General features: G+C 41.8%; 1 protein-coding gene across 1 annotated transcript; it reads left to right on the top strand.

The window, feature by feature from the left end:
* Positions 1 to 460: 460 nt before the first annotated feature.
* On the top strand, positions 461 to 3,990 carry LOC137937000 (pyrophosphate-energized vacuolar membrane proton pump-like). Its single transcript, XM_068782006.1, has 2 exons — positions 461 to 3,364; positions 3,475 to 3,990. The coding sequence occupies exon 1, from the start codon at positions 1,910 to 1,912 to the stop codon at positions 3,125 to 3,127; it is 1,218 nt and encodes a 405-aa protein (XP_068638107.1). The 5' UTR covers positions 461 to 1,909; the 3' UTR covers positions 3,128 to 3,364; positions 3,475 to 3,990.
* Positions 3,991 to 15,470: the final 11,480 nt, after the last annotated feature.

Genomic DNA, 15,470 nt, shown 5'->3' with positions numbered 1-15,470 from the left:
ATGTTAAATGTCATGGAGGGGAAAAATTATAATTTTATAACCTTGTGGATATGAGTCCTATTTAAAGGACGACCTGAAATGAAAAGGGATAAGTCTAATTTTACCAAAAAACATAAGATCAATGTTCTCCTCAACGAACCCTAGGATCACTGTTCTCCAAAAACGAACCCAAGGATCGGTGTTCTCCTCAATAAACCCTCCCCTTCGAGCTTGATTTGCTTCTCCTCCTTATTCTTCCCTATGAATCACATTGTGGGATATGGGACCATAACAATTTGGTATAAGAGTTAAAACAATGAGCAATTCGTGGACCGTTGATGTAATATGCGCAGCAATCCGTCGAGTAATTCGGGAGACGAAGGTCGTCCCTGTATGCGCATAAATCCGTTTAAGTAATTCGGGAGAGGAAGGTCGTCGCTGTATGCGCATAAATCCGTTTAAGTAATTCGGGAGAGGGAGTTCGTTGTAGTGGAACAGTCGCTAATCCATGATCATCTTGCAGCAATGCGCACAGAAAGAATTTCGGCAATACGTGATGAGTTAGCAGCAATGCGCAAAGAAAGAATTTTGGCAATACGTGATGAGATTTTCATTGAAATGTCTGAGAGAGGGGCCGAAATAAAGACACATCTTGATAAGATTCAGAGGGGGAAATCGCCGTTCTGGAAGAAAACGGTGCAGCCTCTGTCTCGGGGAATAATTTCACCCATTCCGAAGTTGTTCGACCTCAAATCTTTACGGGACAGCCCGATTTGGGTTTGCCTGTTTTCTTTCGGCCAGATGCCTTCTTTGTCAACACTATTGTTGTTCGCCGGCTGACAAATCTTACTAAAGTCATTATTCTCGATGACACCAGTGCAAGGAAGATCTCGCTGATAAATACAAATGCGAATAGGATAGAAAAAAAATCCAGAGCCTGGAATTTCGAACACGGGGAGCAGTCCGACGAGCGCCAGCCCTATTCGAAACCTCTGCCTTGAATTGCTGTTGTTCGCCATCGGGAACAAGCCAACTACCGCGTGGATCGAACATTGGCAAAACGGGAATGGCGGCCACTGTAGGGCCTCTGTGTAGGAAATTCCCGAGATTTCCCGTTTGCCATTGGGAACGGTCGTCTAGTAGAGGGTCGACCTAACTCCAAGCGTGGAAATCTAGCATCGACCTATCTCGGAAATTTTTGAGACTCCTCATACGCCGTCGGGAACGGCCGTCAAGCAGAGGGTCGACCTAAACCCTCCAAGCCTGGAAATTCCCGAGCTGAGAAGCTCCATGACAAATTCTAGCCAGACGCCTTTGCTATTTGCCGTCGGGAAAAGCTTCCTACGGTAGTTCTTCTCGGCAACGACGGTGGTGGGAACAGGAAAGAGTCAAATTCCAGAAAAATTGATTTCGACGTGGAGCGTGTCGCATTAACGGAAGCAGACACTTTTGGAACATTGAAGTTCGGTCGGACATTGCCACCACAGAACGGGGACCCTGATGATGGTGTGGAGGAAATTGCCCAGCGTGCCCAGGAGATGAATTCTATGTTCATCATATCCATAGTGAAGGTGTTTGAGGCAATAAATACCAATTTATCTGTTGTTGATACAACAATTCGCCAGAGAGCAATATTTGCATTTCGTGAGTCATCTCTGAAGAACTATAGAGAAGTTGCTGCTGGCAAATCAGTCCTAAATTATATTGGTCTGCAGATGGAGAATATAATTCAACAGATGAATTATATTGTTGTTGGTGAGAACATAATCCGTGGGCATGTTCATTGTCATATATCCAGGAGTGGCATACAATCTGATAAGTTTGTGCAGCATTCTTTGGCTCACATGTATTCAGCCTGCAGAGGTGTAATGTCCACTTAGACACTGTTCGATGAAATTCTTCGACCAGGGGTGGTTCTTGGAATTCTATTATGGAGGGCTATGTCAAGGATAACACCCTGGCCAAATTTGAAAGGATGCCAAGTGAAGGTCCCAAAGCAAATGATGTGACAATGGTAAGTGTTTTGTGTGCTCTAACTTCTATTCTCTCCGGTTTTCTTGGAATGAGGGTTGCCAAATATGCTAATGCCAAAATAACCTTGGCGCCTACAAAGGGCACAGGGAAGGCTTATATTACTGCTTCTATATTAGGGGCTGTGATGGGTTTTCTTCTAATTGCAAGTGGTTTGATGGGTTTGTATAATTCTATTAATCTCTTCGGGATATATTATAGAGATGACTGGGAGGGACTGTACGGATCCATTACTGGGTATGTCTTAGAGCAGCTTCAATTGCACTCATTGGACGAGTTGGAGGAGGAATATACTGGACTCATTATTGGATACACAACAGAATATTACACTAGCAATGCTTGCAGTCCTGTGCAGGATATTGCTGCCTCTTGTAGAACAGGGGTAGCAACAAATGTCATCTGTGGCCTTGCACTAGGTTCAAAATCTGTCATAATTCCAATTTTTGCCATTGCAGTAGCCATCTACGTAAATTTCAGTCTTTCTGCCATATATGGACTTTCTGTGGCAGTTTTGGGAATGCTTAGCACAATGGCAATAGGGCTTGCGCTTGATGTCTATGGACCTATTAGTGATGATGCCGGTGGTATTGCTGAGATGGCAGGAATGCGTCACAAAATTAGGGAAAGAACAGATGCTCTTGATGCAGCTGGACAATGGTTCTCTGCTATTGTTGGCTTAATTGTTGGAGCTATGCTACCCTACTGGTTCTCTGCCATGACTATGAGGAGTGTGGGAAGTGTAGCCTTAACAATGGTGGAAGAAGTTTGGAGGCAGTTTAACACAATCCCAAGACTGATGGAGGGAAAAGCAAAGCCTAACTATGCCACTTGTGTCAAGATTTCTCCAGATGCTTCACTAAAGGAGATGATCCCCCCTGGTGCACTTTCTGGGTTTGATGAGCACTTGCAAATTTTAGAGTTGTTTGATCTTGACATTTTTACTGCTGCCTACACACCGGTGATGAACATACAATCAATTCTTCATCAATTTACTCTAGTGGGTTTACTCACAGCTTGCTCAAATTTGAGTGCATTAAACTATGGCAGGCTCATTACCCGCATTGCAGTTGCTTTTCAGAAGCAGAGGATCTCACTGAAATTTTTGCTTGGCTGTTGACTCATGTTGCTGGTCTCTAGTATGGGATAAACAATACAGAAAGTGGAACCCAAGTGCAAAGGATTTCAGGCCAACTATTTAGAGTCCCAATTGAACCTGACTGGGATGATGATGATGTTTATTTAAACCATTGGAATGATGCACTGAGGATGATGATGTTATTTAAACCATTGGAATGATGCACTGAGGATGATGATGTTATTTAAACCATTGGAATGATGCACTGAGGATGATGAGGTCAGCAACCCAACACTCTCTAGCTGCTAATAACGCTTATCTACGAGGTGATCATTTCTCTGCTCAGCAGCTTTCACTACAGTCACAAAAAAAAATAAATTGTTTTTCAGGTGGAACCTACAACTAACACGGAGTCTCAGAGGAGGTTTCAGATCCCACAAACTTTTTGTCTGTGGTGCTACATTGGCACGCTTACACCAATTGTGTTGTCTAGTGGGCTGACATAGTTAAAGGGGCGCTACTTGGGATGATGTGGAGCCGTTTCGGTAAGCGTACCCTACCTTCGAGCTTGAGGACAAGCTCGTTCTCCAGGAGAGGTGTAATGTTATGAACCCAATAGTGGGCCAAGTCAGGCAGAGACACCTCAACTGAGTTAGTTATGTAGTCATTTAGTTTATTTTCATGTTAACTGCCATGGAGGGGAAAAATTATAATTTTATAATTTTTTCTTGAACCTTGTGGACATAAGTCCTATTTAAAGGACGACCTAGAATGAAAAGGGACAAGTCTAATTTCACCAAAAACATAGGATCGGGGTTCTCCAAAAATGAACCCAAGGATTGGTGTTCTCCTCAATGAACCTAGGGTTTCAAGCTCCCCTTCAAGCTTGATTTGCTTCTCCTCCTTGTTCTTCCCTACGAATCGCATTGTGGGATCTAGGACCATAACACATCCAAAATTTTTTTTTGGAAAGATCTTAGATGATCTTCATATCTTGGTAAGGAAGATTAAAGTGGCTGATTCTTACATAATTTGGTGTTTGATTGTCTTTTTCCTCTCAATCAAAAAAGGAATAATAAGAGGATTGATTCCACTATTTTTTGGACAGCGTGTGCCTTTGATTAGTGGTTGTTTACTTGAACAAAAATATACTCCAACTCGAGCTGCCTTGTAGTCCTACCTAAACTGGTCTACTTTGTCAAAGAAGGAAATTGTTGGCTTGATTTGACTTTTGGTTATTGAAGCTTATTCCTAAGGATATATCAGTTATCTTGTTGAGTAAATATTAATTTTCAAATGGTTGAAGAACACATTGCTAGTAAGAGTGATATCCTCAAGATCAACACTATACCCTTGAGAGGGTTATCCAATTACTCGAACTAGCCAAATCGGTTTAAAAGGTTTCTTATTACCTATGACTTCCTAGTTCACCTAACCAAGCTCAGACCACCTATTAATGGAGAGGATAACACTTATAATTAGTGGTTGAAGAATGATACCTTGGTGGTTAGTTGGCTCATCAACAACATGGAATAACAAGTAGCCAACAATGTAGTCCACCTGGACAACCAAATAGGTTTGAGACGTGTTAAATTGTACCCAGGCAGTTTAAAAAAAGTGTATGATGTCTTCCAAAGGATGAAAGTGTATGATGTCTTCCAAATTATGTTTAATACTAAGCAAGGAGACAACTTACATGAGTACTTGGGAAGATTCAAAGGCCTTATTCAAGAATGGAAGTTAGCCGAGCCTAACACCACCGATGTCTCTGTTCAAGACAAGTAGAAGGAGGCCTTAGGAACAACTAACTTTTTAGAGAATAATAAGCCTTATCTTGAGGTTGCTAAAACCCAACTCCTTAGTGTTAGGAATTAGACGCCCTAATTCAATACTAACGAGAACAATAATAATTGCAAAAGAAGAAAAAACAAGCACGAAAAACACAAGATTTATACAGGTTGGCCTCAAGTTGAGACTACATCTTGTCTGTTGTCGTTGCAGTAATTCACTATGATGATGTAGTAGTTTACAAGAGAAATCGCACACACTCAAGTGTTTTTCTCTAACCTCTCTCAGCCGCAACTGATGATACTTCTCGATGATTAACCCTAACAACGGTGCCCCCAAATATAAAGAGAAAACTAGGGTAACCTTATGAAATCCCAAAATTATCCTTAATGAAACAAAAATTAATATATTTTTGTACCAACTCAATGTAAGGCGTTAATTAGGCTCCATAACTTAACACTTAGCTCCTCCGATATTCCCACTTTTGATGATATATGTGCCACCTTACTCCACATTCCAAATTTTTTCTCCTCCTCTCCTCTTGATGTATCATTAGCTATGTACTCCGGTAATAGGGGCACATCCTCTACTAACCAAGGTTGTGGTAGAAGTTATAGAGGAGATCGAAGAAGAGGTGGAAGGACTGGTCCCTCCAGAACAGACAACAAGGAATACACTCATTGTGGGAGACTTGATCACACCATTGAACAATGTTATAGACTCTATGACAAGCCAGAATGGTCCATGGCTAATCAAGCCTTAGCTAGTGGAACAAAGGAGGACAAGTCTGCACCATAATAAGACAAAAAGACCCTCTTAGATGATGAGTATGATCTCTTCAACGAATGAAAAAACCGATGGTCTCTCCTCCAAAATCTTCCACTACTGCTGATGCTACCACGACTTCAGGTATGCTCTCTGCCACTACCTCCTCTTCATCCTGGATTATTGACTCAAGGGTCTCTAAGCATCTCACAAGTAACAAAGGTCTATTACATTCTTTCTCTCTTTGCCTTTCCTATAAATTTTTTATGATAGTTGATGGATACCAGACCAAAGTTCTTGGGAAATGATCCACCTCTGTTACACTATTACTTCCGCTTACATATATCTTCTTTGTTTCTACCTTTCCCTTGAACCTATTGTCGGTTAGTCAACTTACTAAACATTTTAATTGCTCTATCACCTTCTCACCCTCTTTTTATGTGTTTCATGAGCTAACAACGAAGCAGGTGATTGGAGGAGGCCATGAACAAGGGGGGCTCTACTAATTGACTTGCCTCAAATAAATGCAGTCTCAACTAAGCTAGCCGAGGAAAGATTATGGCACAATCGGTTGGGACATCCCTTAGCACCATCTCTTCACCTTCTTTTTCCATAATAAAAAACTTTGTCACATTTGAATTGTGAAGTGTGTCAACTGACAAAACAATAAAGGACCACATATTCTCCTCGGACTGAGCTTAAAGGTGTTGTTTTTTTTTCTTTGATCCAACAAATGTATGGGGACCCTTGAACGTCTCAAACATTTCCAAACTTAAGTACTTTATTACCTCTATTCATGCTTTTACTCGTGTCACATGGATATTCCTCTTTAAAGAGAGATCTGAAATTTTATCCATATTTAAGTCCTTTCATACTATGGTGGCAACTGAATTTGGTAAAAAATTTAATGTACTTGAATCTGATAATGCCAAAGAATACCTCTCTAAGGACCTTGACTCATTTTGTCAAGAAAATGGCATTATCCATCAGACGTCTTGTGTCTGCACCCCTCAATAGAACAATGTAGCGGAACGAACAAACCGTCATCTCCTAGAGGTAGCCTACGATTTATTATACTCCATGAAAGCACCATACTTCTATTGGTCACATACCATACTTACTGCGTGTTTTCTCATTAATAGGCTGCCCCCATCAATCCTCGGTCATAAATCACCATTTTCATTATTTTTTCCAAATGATGAGCATTTTTCACTTCCTTTGAGAGTCTTCGAGTGTACATGTTTTGTTCATGTTTTATCACCTCAAGGAAGTAAACATGACCCGAAATCTTTCAAGTATATCTTCTTAAGATACTCTCAAACATAAAAGGGTTATGTTTGATATAATCCTACTCTCTAAAGGTTACTTGTGTCTAGGGTTGTGACCTTTTTTTAAGACACTTTATACTACTCCGAAAAAACTCCTTCAGGTCTCTTATCTATACAAGCCTCTCCTCGACTGGTTGTGCCCCGTATTGTTGAAACTCTTCAACACCTTGAAGCACTGGCCAAAACCACACCTACAGAGTTTACGGTAACCATTGAGGTAAGTCCATCTCCACCTACCCCTGTTCCATTTGGACCACAATATTCTACATTATTGTGTCTATAATATTTAAATAATATTCAAAAATTAGTATTCAAATGTATCAACATTGTCAGCATACACATATTATTCATCATATTGAGAAATTTTAAAATAATCCAAATACTATAGTATACATACTGGAAACAAAAATAAATACTATAGTACACCCCAAGTTATATTGTTATCCCTTGCTGCTAATTCTTCTTGGCTGGTCTATCAGTTTGATGTGAAAAAATGATTTCCTAAATGGGGATATAAAGAAGAAAATCATATGCAACAACCACCTGGATTTGTGGTTGAGGGGGAGTCGGTATGTCGATTAAGGAAGTCTCAATATGGCCTAAAACAATCTCCTTGTGCATGGTTTGATAAATTTAGCTCAACATTGATACAGGTTGGATTTCATCGATGTTCAGTAGATCACTCTGTATTTATCAAAGACACTCTGATGGGAAAAGTACTTCTGGTAGTCTATGTTGATGATATTGTCTTAACCAACAATGATTCTGATGGCATTTAGGAGTCCAAAAAGAAGATAGATGAAGAGTTCAAGATAAAAAACCTTGAACTACTTAAATATTTTTTGGGTATTGAGGTGTTACAGTCCAAGCATGAGATTATATTATCTTAGAGGAAATATATATTTGATCTACTGGAGGAGACAGGAATGATGGGGTGTAGACCAACAGATACCCCCATGGACTCAAATACTAAATTATTTGCAGGCTTTGGAGAAGATGTGGATATCGGGAAATATCAAAGACTTTTAGGGGAAACTTATCTACCTTTGTGTAACAAGGCTGAATATCTCATATGCGGTAAGTATGGTAAGTTAATACATGCACAAGCCACAACTTACACATTGGCAAGCATTGGAAAGAATATTGTGATATTTGGAAGGAGCTCCAAGAAGAGGGTTTCTCTATAAGAACCATGGTCACTTCAACATAGAAGGGTTCTCTGAAGCAGATTGTGTTGGATCTCTGGATGACAGAAAATCCACTTCTAGGTATTGTACAATATTTGGAGGAAACTTGGTCATGTGGAGAAGCAAGAAGGACAATGTGGTTGCAAGGTCCAGTGCAGAAGTATAATATAGGGCCATAACACACGCAGTCAATGAGCTTCTTTGGATCGGATCCCTTATCATTGAACTAGGATTCTATAAAAGATCTTCTATGGATCTACATTGCGATAATCAAGCAGCAATTCATATCACTTCAAATTCAATTTTTCATGAAAGAACAAAACACATTGAAGTGAACTGCCACTTTATACGAGAAAAATTCCAATCCGACATATTATGCATCATACATATCTCCTCACAAGGACAAATTGCAGACATCCTCACAAAGCCAGCCACTCACCAAATCATGTCTACCATTTGTCATAAGTTGGGCATTTACGATATTTTCTCACCCCTAGCTTGAGGAGGAATTTTAAAAGATGGGCTCAAGCCCACACGAGTATGGAGAAGGCCCACACATCCAAGGGGGATGGCATGATAATAAATTAGGTGTCATCTCATAAAGATGGCACAGGGTGTAATTAATCAAGGAGAATATGTCTACTTATGTCTTTTCTTATGAAAATCTTGTACTCCTAAGGGCATTATAGATTTTGTAACATCATCTCAAAAACTATAAATAGAGGCCTTTGGCTAGGGGTAGAGCATCAAGTTTCTTTGTTCTTCTCTCAATTCGTCCAAGCTCTCTTAGCCTAAACGCTCTCCCCCCTTTCTTTCTTTCTCCTTTCTTTACTCAAGTTACTACTCTTCTTCTCTTCTTATCTTCTTCTCTTCCTCTCTCCCTCTCTTACTTTTCTCAAGATTGTAATCATGGGTCCTAAATTCAATTGTCTTTCAAACGAAACATGTTCAAGACTTATAATCCCAGCTTTTAGCTTTTCTCTGATGAAATGACAGTCTACTTCAATGTGCTTAGTTCTTTCATAAAATATCATATTTGATACAATATGGATAGCCGTTTGATTGTCACAATAGAGCTTCATTGGGGTATCTCTGTTGAGTCCCAGAACGATGAGAAAAGACATGATTCATATTAGTTTACTTACAGCAAGTGCCATGGCTCTATATTTTGCCTTTGCACTAGATCTAATGACAACATTCTGCTTCATGCTCTTTCACGTGACCAAGTTGCCTCCAACTAGTGTACAATACCCAGAGGTAGATTTTCTATCACTTGGGCATCCTACCCAATTAGCAAATGCAAAACCCTCAACAGTAATGTTACTGTAGCATTTATAAAGAAGTCCTTACCCCAGAGATTTCTTTAAGTATCGAATAATTCTTTTTAAAGTTTGCCAATGAGAACCCTGGGGCTTATGCTTATAATGACTAACAACACTTACATCAAATGAAATATTTGGTCTTGTGGCTATAAGTTATATTAACTTTCATACCAATCTCTAGCATTTTCCCACATCAATATCATCTCTAGAATCAATGCATAACTTCACATTAGTGTCCATAGGAGTATTAGCAAGTTGACACATTGTCATTCCTCTCTCATTTAGGAGATCAAGTACATATTTGTTGTGACAAAATAATGCCAAACCTGGACTGTAACACTTCAATGCTCAAAAAATATTTGAGAAATCCCAAATTATGTGTTCAAAACTTCTCGCATAGATCTGTTTCGCTTGAGTGATACTCTCATAATCACTTCCAGTAACAATAATATCATCAACATATACTACCAGCAAAACAATGCCCTTATTTTTATGTGTAACAAACACCGAATGATCAATCATACATCGAATAAAACCAAGTTGAAGTATTGTTTTACTAAATTTATCAAACCATGCTCTAGGAGATTTTTTAAGGCCATATAGAGATTTTTATAAGAGACTTTGGATTATGAGAGGTAAGACTAAATTTGAGGTAATAAATTGTTATGGTCCCGGGTCATGGATCAAGTAACACAGTGTGGGATTTGTGAATCCAGCATTGGTACTGAGTTGCTGGACTCGGTAAGGAGGGTTAAATATCCCTTCTTTGACTGATCTTCCACACGTGATCAGTCCTCCTTTTTATGAATTGAATTAATTCACGTGGAGAAAAGACTGGAAGAGATACCTTTTGTTGCTCACGGAAATCAGGGTTTCAACCCTGGTTTGACTGCTGTTCATGCTAGAATTGAAGTCCTAGCTTATGGGTAGCCCTTGGCTCACCTTGGTGGACGTTGCTGCTATGTGTCCATGATGCCTCCAAGCTAGGAAGAGATTCACCAGTCCTTCACGTGGAAGAACTAGAAAAACTTTCCTTTTTCTGCTCGTCAAGAGGGTTAGAACCCTTGCTTGCTATTGATGAAGGATACGTTGGATTTTTGGAGTAAACCCTAAACTCAAAATCAAGAGGTGAGCTCAGCCTGTTTACACTACGTTATTCTAAAATCTCAAAGCTTGCCTCTTTCATTCATTCTTTCCCTTTAAATAGATCACGTCATGGAGTTTTAGGGTTAGGGTTACAATAATTCCCATAATGCCCCTACATATAAAAGTAATTAGAAATAACTCCTACTTAAAACAATATAAGAAATAAATCCTACTCAAAGTAATATAAGAAATAAATCCTATTGAGTGAGTTGTTGTTGCCTTCTTCATTGTGTGACTCGGTGTGCTATTGAGTCCACAACATATGCCCCCCCCTGGAGAAAGAGCTTGTCCTCAAGCTCAAAAGCTGAGTAGACTTGTTTGAAGATGTCCACATGTTCCCATGTTGCAGTGTCGGGGTCACTGTCCGTCCATTGAACGAGAATCTCCCAATGGTCATTGGTCAATCGAGCGCGTAATACCGCAGCAAGGGTAAGAATAACCTCGCCATTATCAACCAGTGGTAGGAATGGAGTGGATGTAGGCAGCGCCCCAGAATGTGGCTTCAAAAGAGAGACATGAAACACATCATGAAGTTTGGCCATGTACGGTAATTTGAGCTGATATGCGACTAGTCCCACGCGCCGAAGAATGGGGAACGACCCAAAAAATCTGGGAGAGAGCTTATGTTGTGGAGGTCCTGCAAGAGACTGTTCGCGGTAGGGCTGGAGTCATAACCACACATAATCCCCAACCTCAAAAGAGACCTCACGGTGGCCTTTGTTGTAGACATCATTCATCCGAATTTGGCCGCGTCGTAGCCGTTCTATGATATTCTGTAGCAACAGATTACAGTCCATGAGTGCCTAATCAATCGCATCCACGCGGGTGGACCTTGGGGTGTACGAGAGAAGGTGAGGTGGATCCTGGCCATATAGAACCCGGAAAGGAGTGGATGGCAAGGCAGAGTGGAACGAAGTGTTGTAATAGTATTCGGCCCATGGAAGCCATTGAACCCATTGCCGCGGACGATCACCCACCAAGCACCGTAGATACATCTCGATGGTGCGGTTCACCACCTCTGTCTGCCCGTCTGTCTGTGGATGATAGGCGGAGGAGAACTTCAATTTAGTCCCACTCAAGCGAAAGAGTTCCCGCCAAAAGGTGCTCGTGAAAACTGCATCTCGGTCACTCACAATGGATTCTGGAATGTCATGTAAGCGGATTATCTGCTCCAAGAAAGTCTAAGCAACCCGTGTTGCTATATAAGGATGAGCTAGTGGTATAAAATGTTCGTACTTGGAGAATCTATCAACCACCACGAAAAGTACGGATTTGCCGGAGGACAGGGGTAGACCTTCCACAAAATCCATCGAAATGTCGGCCCAAACCCGCGTACGAAAGGCCAATGGCTGGAGAAGACCGGCTGGACTCAAGTGCTCGGCTTTGTTGCACTGGCAGATTTGACAGTCGCCCACCTAAGTCGCAACAGAGGGCTTCATGGCTTGCCAATAAAAATCAACTCGAATTCTGTGCAAGTCTTTTGTATCCCCTTGTGTGTACTGTCATGGTAGGCCGAGAGAATAGCTGGAATCAACTCAGACTCAGGTCGAAGGAAAAACCACTACTTGTAATAAATAAGTGAATCCTGGATAGACCACTTCGAATTCATTATCCCTTCTAAAATCTTCCGATGCAATTCCTGCAGTGCAGGGTCAGTGGCATGTGCATCTCTCACCAAGTCAAGGATGAGAAATCTCGGCTGGCTGATTAAATAGACCGACTGTTGATCCTCAAAACATCGTGACAAGGCGTCTGCCGCCTTATTCAATCTCCCCACACAATATTCCACCGAGAAGTCAAACCCCAACAACTTACTGATCCAGTGCTGCTGTTGCGATGTCGTCAAACGTTGTTCCAGTAGGAATTTAAGGCTATAGTGATCCGTGTGTATGAGAAAAGCCCGGCCCCATAGATAAGGCATCTAATGTTGGACCGCCTTGGCCAACCCAATCAATTCCTGCTCATAGGCTACCAGCTTGTGATGGCGGACTGCCAACTGTCTGCTAAAATACGCAATAGGATGGCCCAACTGCTATAAAACGGCCCCAATGCCCCCACCCGAAGCGTCGCACTCTACCACAAATAATTCGTCAAAGTTGGGAAGTTGTAATATTGGTGCGGATGTGATAGCAGATTTTAGTGCCGCAAATGATTGGGTGGCCTCCTCATTCCAAATAAAGGAATTTTTCTTGAGCAGACTGGTCAATGGTGCTGCCACCGGCCCATAGTTCTGAATAAATATGTTGTAGTAACCTACAAGACCCAAAAAAACCCGTAATGCAGAACAAGACGTTGGTTGCGGCCACTCATGAATAATTCGGATCTTCTCAGGATCCACCCTAACCCCCTCATGTGAGATAGTGTCCCAGATAAGCCACATGTGAAGCCGCAAAAGAACACTTGGAATGTTTTAAATAGAGCTGATGTGCTCGTAACAAGTCAAAAACAATCCTCAAGTGTGCCAAGTGCTCCTCAACCGACTTGCTATATATAAGAATATCATCGAAAAACACAAGAACAAATTTTTGAAGATAGGGGCTAAATACCTCGTTCATCAAAGCTTGAAAAGTGGAGGGTGCATTGGATAACCCGAATGGCATGACAACGAACTCAAAGTGGTCATGATGTGTGCGAAACGTCGTCTTCTCGATATCAGAGGGGTGCATCCGGACCTGATGGTATCCCGAACGGAGGTTGAGTTTAGTGAATAACCACGACCCATGTAACTCATCCAAGAGCTCATCCACTACCGGAATCGGAAACTTGTCTTTTACTGTTTACACTTTCAACTCCCGATAATTCACGCAGAATCTCCATGTCCCATCATGTTTCTTCACAAGTAAGTGTCAAAGTCCTAGGCAAGAGTCCTTCCCAGGAGGTCACCCATCCTATAATTACTCTTGCCCAAGCTCACTTAACTTCGGAGTTCTGAGTCAGATACCTAGCCAATACAACCCGAAAAGACTAGTCGTTTAAGGTGCGGAAAGCCAAGTATCTAACTCAGAACACAAACTCTAACAAGAGTGGACGGAACCACTCTGACACCCACCCCGCCCATTCTGGAGCCGCTTCTCACGGGATACAAACGCGGGCCGTGACGTGCCTAGCTCTGATACCATGTCAAAGTCCTAGGCAAGAGTCCTTCCCAGGAGGTCACCCATCCTATAATTACTCTTGCCCAAGCTCACTTAACTTCGGAGTTCTGAGTCAGATACCTAGCCAATACAACCCGAAAAGACTAGTCGTTTAAGGTGCGGAAAGCCAAGTATCTAACTCAGAACACAAACTCTAACAAGAGTGGACGGAACCACTCTGACAGTAAGACGGGTGAAGAGAACGGGGAGCGACTGGGACGAATAAGACCCTGTTGCAACATATCCTGGCATTGACACTCTATCTCGTCCTTCTGAAGGTGTGGGTAACGGTACGATAGCACGACCACTACCTCAGATCCTGGTTTCAGACAGATCATGTGGTCACAGTGCCTCAAGGGAGGCAATCCCGAAGGCTCCTGGAAGAGGTTAGAGAACTCATCAACCAAACCATCAATAGTAATGTCAGGCTGTTCTTGTGTCTGCAAAGTGTGAATGCGGTGGGCCCTGTCCACCTGACAGCCCTGTAAAAGCACCCGACTCCCGACCAAATCAAAGCTCATGGCTAAAGCCGAAAAGTTCCACAGAATGGGCCCCAACATTTGTAACCATTTATGCCTAATACCATATCAAATCCAGCTAGGGGAATAACAAAATATTCAGCATTAAATGAAGTAGAGCCAATGGAAAAAGTTACTGCCTTACTAATCCCATAGCTAGAGACCTTCTTGCCATTGGCCACTGAGACGGTGGCTATCGGATGAGGGTGTATCTGGAGTTGGAGGTGCTGTGCGGCTGTCAAACTCAAAAAATTGTGTGTACTCCCCGAGTCGACTAGTCCCACCAATAACATTGTGTTAGGAGATTTCTACCTAGTAATAGCATGCAAGGATATCTCCGGTGGTTCCTCCTCGATAATATCCTTTGGCTTCTCTGGATCATCTGAATCCGCCACCTCGAGCCAAAACAATCGTTTACATTGGTGCCCCACCCGATACTGCTCATCGCAGTTGTAACATAAATTTTTTGATAGCCGTTCTGCCATCTCTACACTCGTTAATTTTTTGATAAAGTGCAGTAGGGGATTACCAGTGTGGGGATCGGCTACCAGAGTCATAGTTGAAGTGTGTCTGGATGATGGTGCTGCTGAAGATGCTCCCTGAGATGAAGCATAGCGGTGCCCTTGCCAAGTGGAGGAAGTGTTCCTCTCACCGGACCAACTCGGCTTACGTTGCTGCAACTGTTGTCATTGTTCCATTACTCGGGCCATATTCATTGCATGAGCTAAATCCGTAGGCATAAGGAGTTCCACCTCTAGCAGTAAATATTCATTGAGACCCGTTATGAATAGGGAGACCTGTTGGTCGACCAATACCCTCTCACTAGCACGAGCCAACTTTTCCTAGAACTGTTTTTATATTGTTCCACATAACCAGTTTGTCGCAATAGGACTAACTCCCTCAGGGGGTTGCTGTTGGCTGGAGGGCCAAATCTAACTGTGCATAGATTTTTAAATTCTCCCCAATTCATCCCTAGTCTCTCTTTTTCTACCTGAGTAACCCATAACAGGGCTTCATCTGTCATATGGAAAGATGATAGTTGCACCTTATCCAATTCAGCAGTCCTGTGGTTTAAAAAAAAAATCACATTTATGCAACCAAATTAAGGGATCAACTGAACCATTGAAAGAGGGAAGTTATTACTTGGTGTACCTTGGAACTGTGCCTCCATGTTGGGGTCCTTGGACAACAGTGCGC

This window comes from Aristolochia californica, unplaced genomic scaffold (assembly GCF_029961685.1).
Source record: "Aristolochia californica isolate CCGP_79_NKW_82.1479 unplaced genomic scaffold, dmAriCali1.0.hap1 SCAF_7, whole genome shotgun sequence".
Lineage (NCBI taxonomy): Eukaryota > Viridiplantae > Streptophyta > Magnoliopsida > Piperales > Aristolochiaceae > Aristolochia > Aristolochia californica.
Note: the sequence above shows the minus strand (reverse complement) of the source record. Positions and strands in the feature narration are given on the sequence as shown.

What these genes read in the sequence shown, in the direction of transcription:
- LOC137937000 (XM_068782006.1), top strand. Translation starts at nt 1,910, where the DNA reads ATGGAGGGCTATGTCAAGGATAACACCCTGGCCAAATTTGAAAGGATG.